The sequence below is a fragment of the Poecilia formosa genome, unplaced genomic scaffold (genome assembly GCF_000485575.1).
Source record: "Poecilia formosa unplaced genomic scaffold, Poecilia_formosa-5.1.2 Scaffold360, whole genome shotgun sequence".
Lineage (NCBI taxonomy): Eukaryota > Metazoa > Chordata > Actinopteri > Cyprinodontiformes > Poeciliidae > Poecilia > Poecilia formosa.
Window position 1 is genome coordinate 257,384 of NW_006800299.1, and position 8,908 is coordinate 266,291.

General features: G+C 41.9%; 2 protein-coding genes across 2 annotated transcripts in view; both read left to right on the forward strand.

Moving 5' to 3' along the window:
* LOC103153742 (tumor necrosis factor alpha-induced protein 2-like) overlaps positions 1-3,093 on the forward strand; it is a 14,037-nt gene extending 10,944 nt beyond the window's left edge. Inside the window, exon 12 of the mRNA XM_016662119.1 lies at positions 2,529-3,093. Within this exon, the coding sequence (XP_016517605.1) occupies positions 2,529-2,712 (184 nt within the window). The 3' untranslated portion in view covers positions 2,713-3,093. The remainder of the gene's footprint in view (positions 1-2,528) is intronic.
* A 1,510-nt stretch (positions 3,094-4,603) lies between these two features.
* The window catches only part of LOC103153743 (MAP/microtubule affinity-regulating kinase 3-like), an 8,267-nt gene continuing 3,962 nt past the window's right edge, over positions 4,604-8,908 (forward strand). The window contains exons 1-7 of the mRNA XM_016662120.1: positions 4,604-5,379; positions 7,558-7,746; positions 7,834-7,887; positions 7,980-8,028; positions 8,135-8,200; positions 8,308-8,378; positions 8,721-8,885. Of these exons, the coding sequence (XP_016517606.1) occupies positions 5,329-5,379; positions 7,558-7,746; positions 7,834-7,887; positions 7,980-8,028; positions 8,135-8,200; positions 8,308-8,378; positions 8,721-8,885 (645 nt within the window). The 5' untranslated portion in view covers positions 4,604-5,328. The remainder of the gene's footprint in view (positions 5,380-7,557; positions 7,747-7,833; positions 7,888-7,979; positions 8,029-8,134; positions 8,201-8,307; positions 8,379-8,720; positions 8,886-8,908) is intronic.

The following is an 8,908-nucleotide window of genomic DNA, read 5'->3' on the forward strand; positions in this document are numbered from 1 at the left end:
GGAGTAACTAGTTACATTTACCGGAGTAACTAGTTACATTTACCGGAGTAACTAGTTACATTTACCGGAGTTACTGTAAATGTCAGAAGAAGACAGGAAGTGATAGGAGGATGTTGGCGCTGCGTGTTTTTCATTTGTCACGGGAACAAACTTATTCACAAGTGACTTTAGTTTCATTTCTCATTTAATGGAAAAAGCAAATTGTGTTTTTTTCCACACAACAAAGCTCTGTGAGCATTTGCTGTGGAAACGCAGCTTTAGACGCTCTCCCTCCTCTGCATGTCGTTACCATGTTCAACGTTTCAGTTTTCCGTTTGAAGCTTTAAATCCCAGGTGTAAACTCCAGTCCTGGTGTCCTGCGACATCTAGATGTTCCTCTGCTGCAGCACCTGAACAGAATAATCAGGTCATTAAGGCTCTGGAGAGCCGATCTGCACCAGGAGGAGATGAAGCCGTTTCATTCCAGGGTTTTGTACCTGAGGCTCATCTAAAACCTGCAGCACAGCAGAGGGCTGCAGTTTGGCGCCTGCTTTAAATAACCCGCAATAAATCATCTGTCCTGGTGCCACACCTGACACCAGGTGTACCTGAGTGTGTGCCAGCTTGTTGTGCTGCAACCCGAGTCCTCCTGGTTCCGGTGGGAAGGGCGGGTCCGCTTCAAGGAAAAGTACTGAGCGGCACCGGGTGTGGATCAGGTTCTGGAAGCTTCCAGCCGTCTGGTTTACCTGCTCAGGTGTCGCTGCGCTGCGTCTCAGGCTTCAGATCCATCGCTTTGACAGAACAGGGATCCGTTTCTTTCCTCTGTGGGTCAAAACGCTCAGAGTTTCCAGATGACACCAAACCACAAGCAGCGGTTCTGACGAAACCGGGCCGAGCCCGAGGCTTGAGTCACCGAGTCTCTGCTGGGAAACGCTGCAGACCTAGAGCGGCTAGAGACGTCCAGACCTAGAACGGCTAGAGACGACCAGACCTAGAACGGCTAGAGACGTCCAGACCTAGAGCGGCTAGAGAGCGTCTCTGTTCCCTCCTGATTGGTCGAATCTCTTCATGCCACCTGATATTTGATCGTTTGTTTTAACTGGTCCGGCTTTCTGGCTTTAAATCAGCCCAGAGGTCAAAGGTCGTTGGGGAAGCTGAAGTCTTGGCTCATTACCAAACTTCGACCATCTGGCTGTGGGTCTGAGCTGAACCTCTTTCTACCCCACAGCATCATGCTGCCACCACCAAGCATTACAAGCTTTCTCACTCTGACTCCAGAAAACACTTCTGGTCCAAACAGCAGAATTTATTTTGGTTTGGCTCGTCCAACTGTATGGAGCTAAATTAGGGCCAATAAAGTTGGTAAAAAAAATTTTAACTGAAAAAAGTTAAAAAGTACTTTTTAGGCTCAAAGTTTTTTTTAAGGTTCTGATTTTTTACTTGAGTTTCAAGGTTGTTTTTCAGTTTAAATTTTTACGAACAAATTGTATGGTATGGAGCTATATTAGGGCTATAAAAGTTGAAACTGGAAAAAAAAACTACTTTTCAAGTTCCAGTTTTTTTAGTTGTTTTTCATTTTTTTCAGATTAATTCAATTTAACATTTTTTTTCTTGTTTCACTTTTTTCTTTTTTTTACAAACTTTATGTACGGAGCTAAATTTGGCTGAAAACTTTTTAATTAAAAATGAAAAAAAAATTGAAACAGAAAAAAAAATTCAAAACTACTTTCTCAGTTTCTTTTTCTTTTTCTTTTTTTTTTGTTACAGAGTTTATCGCCCATAAAGTTTGAATGTAGTTAAGGTTTTACATAAACAAATAACTTTGATTTTGGCACCAATGGTTGGACCGAAGATCTTAAAATCTACTTTTGTTTAGAAATGTTGACAAAAATTTGTGCAAATCTAAAATTCTCCTTATAAACCTTAAGATTCCTGAGACTGAGGCAGTTTAATGACCTCTGACCTTGTTAAATTAAAATGTTCCAGATTCTTCAGACCTGTTATGTAAATGTATGTATTTATTGGAGCCGTTGTCTTTGACTTTTGTAGATCAGAAAAAAATCTAAATTATGGTTCAAATCTTAGTTTTTGTATTTGTTTCAGTTTTGTGTTGCAGAATCGTTCCAACCTGGAATAAAAACGACTCAAATAAATTATTAAAAGCCCAAAATATGAACAAACTTCACGTTTGGCGTTGTGAAGGCATTTTCTCCAGGCTGCTTCAGGCTTCGTGCTCACCTGGTTGTCAGATGTGGCTCAGAAAACACATCTTGTGGATCCTCCTCCCACTTCTGGCCACGACTGCAGATTTTTGTTCATTTAGTCAGAAAAAATGAACCAAAACACTGAGATCCTCGAGGCAGAAGAACCTGAGAGTGTCTGAAGTCAGGGTGAATAAATCAAACTTCCAGGGAGAAGAAAATACTAAGTTCAACTAAACAGAACAGAGTGAAGAAGCACATAGAAAATAAGAAAAATATTTTTAAAAAGTGATTTTTTTTTTCTTTAAATCTTTTTTTCTGATAAATTATTTGTGTGATTGTCGGCAGCGGCGCTCACGTCTCGGCGTTGCTGTCCCTGAAGTTCGGCCTTTCGGCGGCGGACGTCCGGTCCATCCGGGCCAGCGTGGAGGAGAACCGCCCCCTGGACGCCTCAGCCAATCAGAGCCCTCCGTTCTTCTCCAGGGTTAAAGTCAAATGGATCAACAACAAGATCAACCAGATCAAGAGTTAAAACAGTGCGGCTCAATGCTAATGTTAGCATGTTAGCATAGCTTGTTTCAGATTATCTGCATGGCGTTTAATGTAAACATTAGCTTAGTGATGCTAACATGTTAGCCAGTTGTTTAGAAATATAAAAAGGAAAACTCTGTGTTGGAAAGCCATCTGCTGCTCATCAGGACTCCGTTCTCCTTTTATGACTAATTAAGTGTTAGAAAATGTGTCGTATTTAAGCTAACTCTGCAACCAGACTCATTTTAAATCAATCCAGCTTCCTGCGGCTTAACTAAACCCTAAAGTAATGAATGTTGTAAAGTTGCGCAGAATGCTTATAGAAACACAAACGTGTTTCTGTTACTGTTGTCATTTCAATAAATGTATTTATTCAGTAGAACCTCTGCTGGATGTTTTGACTCATTTCTCCAAAAATGTGCAGAAATACTTTCAATAAATTAGTTTTTATTACAAAACATCATTGAAGTTTTAGATTTAGAGATTTATTCAGGAGAAAAAACATCACGCTAAGAAATTAAGGTTTTTTATTTTAATCAAACTCATTGTCATATTTGGTCTTTTTAGGAATATATTTAGATTTTTTTTTTCTTAAAATGAAAAACGTGTGATATTTTCTACATTTTTCAGTGAGACATTAAGTACCTCCTGCAAAACGGGTGGCAAAGTAACTCCAAACTTAGAAGATCATGTAAACACTATAGAAACATTGTACGTATTAGTTTGTAGTTTTTACCTTCCCATGTGAAACACATGCTAACATGCTGTACCTAACCTGCCTAAGTTAATGATTAATGATTTATTTAGTTTAACCCTTTGTTTAGACAGGATCAATACCTCTTCGTCAGAGATCTGGTCAGTGGTGAACAGTGAAATAAAATCCTTCTTGAGTGAGGTAGGTGTACTTTAAAATCTCACTGTTAATAAAATGACCATAATTTTATTGTGAAACGTAAAAACAAGCCTAACTCATGCACAGATTAGTGTATGAGTTACTAATTAGTAACTCATGCACAGATTAGTGCATGAGTTACTAATCTGTAACTCATGATTACAGATCATGAGTTACATCCCATTTTCCTTGGGATTTTCCTCCCAAGGAAAATCACATTTTCCTTGGGAGGAGTAATTCAGCTTTGGTCATAAATATATAATGTTTAATACGTTAAAAGATACTGAAATCTGTAGAAAACGCAACAAGATTGATGTGAAAAACCAACAAGTTGATCAAATTCAAGTAGTGAAAATATATGTTTATATGTATAACTGGCTAAATAATGCATGTTTCTAACGGACAAAATGAATTTTTTCTTCAAATCTTTGTGTTTGCCTTTGTTCGTTTTGTGTCTAGTTCAGATTAAAACCAGAAAGACTGCAAGTAAAGCAGAAACTGAGCGGATGACTGTCGCCCTCTGCTGGTTGGAGACAAAACTGTTCAGGAATCTGGTTTCATCTCGAAGAAGAATCCTCTTTAAAGAGGGAAAACGAGACTTTAAGGAATTTAAATATAAACTTCTTTGTTGATTTTTCTTAGATTTTTTTTCTGTTTTCTTGATTCATTTGACTAAGAAAAGTGCAGTTTTCTTTTTAACTACTTTGTTAAATCATCTTCAGTGTATTGTCCTTTAGATGGCACTTGTTCCTGTTTATTTAAGGACACATCTGACATAGGGTTATATATTCCTTTATTCATAATTTCTTCAGTAAATAGTGTGTGTGCTTAAAAGAATAGTTTAAACCATTTGATCTTCCCAGAGTGTTTTAGTTTCTAATGCCCAGGCTGCCTTTTTAACTTTCTTGATAATTTTTATTTATGCTTTGCTCTCATTAAAACAACTTAATTTCTTGTAATTTCACATATTTGTTCTGTGAATATTGGGACTTTATTCTTGTATTATTTTGACTGCATTCTCAAAATATCTTCTTATTTTGGCTCTGATACTCCGTTGCACTTTATAAATATAAATTTCCATGTCCCCTTTTACTCCTCCCGGGTTGCGCCCCTGGCGGTGGGGTTCAACGTCATCCCGTCGTTTTTTGTAGTCACCCTAGTAACAACAAACGCTGCTGCTAGACCTCATCAACCAATCATATTACACGTAGCGTCTGACGTCACTTGCCGTCAGCGCATAGGGTTGGGTTAGTCCACCATCTTGGCTCAGGCTAGCTGACTCCTAGCTGAGAGTATGAGGAGAAACCGACAGAACCAAATTCCAGCCGAACCGACCGAACCAGGACTGTCTCACCAAGCGGACCGAAGCTAGAGGCCGGCGGCTCGAGCCGGACCTCCTCTCTCCCCGAAATAAAGTCCCAGCACCGGGAAGTGTCGGGCTGCTAACTCCCCGGCTAACTTCGGCGTTAAAGAGGAACTGTTGCTCCGGTTCGGTTTGGATCCATGACAGTTATAAACTTCCGGAAAAGGATCCGAGCCGAGCCGGGACAGGTAACCCAGGGCAGGGACAGGTGATGCCGCGAGGGAGTTCGTTGAGATAGAACCGAACCGAAGCCGGAGCAGCACGTCACTTTCCGACCCGCTAAGTTTGAGACAGGTGTTCCGGAGCGGAGCGGAGCGGCGGCGGCTTCATGACCGGACCTCCGTTACACTGACCTGGGTATCATGTCCACCAGGACCCCCCTGCCCACCGTCAACGAGCGGGACACCGAACAGGTGGGTCAGAACCGAAACACCTCCAAACTTTTTCCTCTTCAGCTGAATCATCTGATCTCCGAGCATCAGGGAGGAAACGGCTATCAGGAGCGTTTCCGGTGTTTTCTGGAACATTTCCAGCCCCAGTGGGAGTCCTGAGGGTCCTAACCGGAACCTGGAGGTTCGGTCCGGATCCATTTGATCAGAACTCCCAGATCTGTCACTCCAAAATCTGCCAGGGACCAAAAATCTGATCCAGAGTGTTCTGGTAGAAATCTGTGCTTTATTCCAGGCTGTTCTAGGTTTACCAGTGGTGCCAAAACTTTCCTTGCACTCTTCTAGTAGTTCAAAGTGTTTTTAACTCTTTGAGTTTCCATATCAACTGTTGCTGTGCACTGCCAGTCAGCTGGCTGAAATGACACAATAAGATATATTTGACTTGTCTGAGACTCATATAGCTGCCTATTTTAACAGTTAAAGCACCAAATATTCTTTAATACGCATTAATACACATAGTGGAAAACATTTTTGGTAGCTAACATTTTCTGCTCTGTGGGTTCAGCCAATCAGCACCAAGGAAAATAAATGGCTGCTTTTGAATAACTTAAAATCTAAACAGGCTGCTAGCAGAAAGTATTGAGTCGTCAACTGGAGTAAAACCGATGGCATCGGCTCTTCTGATGGTTTCCACAAGCAGAGCATATGTGAGGTCAGACACTAATGTTGGATAAGAAGGTTAAGAGTTCCAGTTCTTCTGGATAAGCCTGAATGCTTGTTAAAACTCTCTGTAATAATGGTGAGCATGGACACATAAAGAAACAATCTGTATCAAATTAAACAAAGGAACTTTTCCTGGAATCTTTTGAAGTTGCACAAAAAAATAAAAACTGATGTGGGAACCGCTGGTAGTTTGACCTTATTGTTGTGACAAACATTGGAGTCTTAAAGGAACAGCGTCGTTTTTCTGTTCGGCAGCAGACTGCAGGCTAAATACTGATCAATATCAGTTCTACTCTCAACCAGTCTAATAATCTGAACAATTATATTTACTGGAATACAATCAGAGCTTCTCCATATTGAGACATCTAGAAATATTTCAGTGATGATTTTAAATATGATTAGTCAATTTCTCTGATATTATGACTAATTAATGATTCAACGTGTTGCGCAGCTTTTACTGTAATAATCACTTTTATGTTATTTTTGCAACAGTAGAAGGAAATGTTGCTTCTCTGTTTTACACAAAGGCAAATAGATTATGTTATGGATTTTTATTTTAAACTACATTTTTATTCAGGATTATTGGACTATAATAATTTCCAATAAGCATAAACTCTGCAGTAAAAAAAAAGGATATTTATTTATTAATTTCAGGTGCCTTAACCTAAAACAAAAACATTAAACTAAGAAGTTATTCCTCCGTCTGATGAAATAACATGTTTTAATATTTATTTTGGTATTTATGTTACGATTAAGACATAAATCTGTTTTTAATCCGTTTTTAAGCCCTCTGATGTTACCATGCTTGTCTACCTAAAATAATCCGTCTCTGAATCATAAATGAGAATCAATTATTGTTTATTTTTACCTCCATGAAACAAACGAAGCTTCAAGGTGAGAGTTTAACACCAGGTTTGTCTCTTAGACGCTCCAGTTAGTCCTGAACGGAGCCGAATGTTTCATCAAATCTCTGCCTCACATTTATATAATTTACATCTTAAACTCTTTCATTTGCCATAAATATGAAACAAACCTTTAAACAGAAACAGATTTATTCGCTTCTCTCTTTATTATTGTTCCTCCTCTAAGCATCAGCATGCAGGACGGGTCAGAACAGGGAGATTAATCACATTAGTCATGATTGATTATTGAAATAATCATAAACTGATTTAGTAACCGATTAATGGTTAGCTGGAGTTAACATGTTTTACTCAGTAAACCATAATTTAACGAAACTTCAAACCCTTCGTCAGATTAAACCCGTCCCTCCAGTGCCACCTCCAGGGTGACGTCATGCGTTCTGGAAGCGTCGCTCTTGCACTCTGACTTTTCCCTCCTCTTGTGCCTGTTCTCCTGGTCCTTCTCTGTTCCAGCTGTTCTGTAGATTCACATCAACCTGGATGAAGTTCCAGTCTGACAGGAAGGTCAAACGGTTTGGGTTCAGCTTGACCCATGTTGTTTTGCTTCCTCGTTTCCCAGCATGCACCTGGGGAAGACGGACGCGGTGAGGCGCTGCCCCGCCCCGTACGCTCCGCCCGCTGTAAAAACGCCGCCGCCGTCACCGCGGACGACGCGCCGCACGTGGGAAACTACCGGCTGCTGAAGACCATCGGGAAGGGGAACTTCGCCAAAGTGAAGCTGGCCCGGCACATCCCGACGGGCCGGGAGGTGAGACTGGACCGGACCAGGCTGGACGCGGTTCTGGGACACGCTCCAGAACCAACACCAGTTCTGACCCGTACCTTTACCTTTCAGGTGGCCATCAAGATCATCGACAAAACCCAGCTGAACCCAACCAGCCTGCAGAAGGTGAGACTAGCAACAGAACCAGAACCAGGCATTTGATCAGAACCAGAACCGGGTCTGAGTGTGTTTAATGGCCTGCTGTGTTTCTGTCTCAGCTGCTCAGAGAGGTTCGCATCATGAAGATCCTGAACCACCCCAACATCGGTGAGTCCCACCTGGATCCGCCGGGTCCAACAGGTTCTGGTTCTGCCGGGCCTCAGCTGGGCCTCTGGTACCGTTTTAAAGCCCCACCTGTCCTACCTGTCTGCAGTGAAGCTGTTTGAGGTGATAGAGACGGAGAAGACGCTTTACCTGGTGATGGAGTACGCCAGCGGAGGTCTGTCACCTGCAGACACACCTGGACTAAAGCCAAACACCTGGATCCACCTCTGACCTGTGTGTGTGTGCGTGCGTGTGTGTGTGCGTGTGCGTGTGCGCGCGCAGGTGAAGTGTTCGACTACCTCGTAGCTCATGGGAGGATGAAGGAGAAGGAGGCCAGAGCTAAATTTAGACAGGTAACGCTCCCAAACCACCCATCGCCACGGTAACGCAGACACCCCATAACACAGAAGTAGAGCAGGTGGTTTTAGCAGGTCAGCCTGCGCAGAGCCTCTGAGCCAGGCAGCAGCACAGGCTGCAGGTTAAAGCGAGGAGCAGCGACCCGCAGCAGAACCTAATAACAGCAATAAATAATATTCCATAATGAATTTTGTTTTCTGAAAACGTAGCTTGAAAGTGCTTGAATGTCACTGTGGGAAAACCTGTATTAATTATATAATAATGAAACATTAAACTTAGTGTAAAATCCTTAAACTCTAAATTATTAAATGATTATTAAACCTGAACGTTTCTCTCAGATCGTCTCTGCGGTCCAGTACTGCCATCAGAAGCACATCGTTCACCGAGACCTTAAGGTAACTCCGCTTTCCCAGCCGCCTCGAACACATCACGGACAGCAGCAACGTTTTGGATCTCCTCCTCCTTTTCCTTCTCCTCAGCCTGCTCTTCCCCCCTCCCCCCTCCTCCCCCTTCCCCCCTCCCCCCT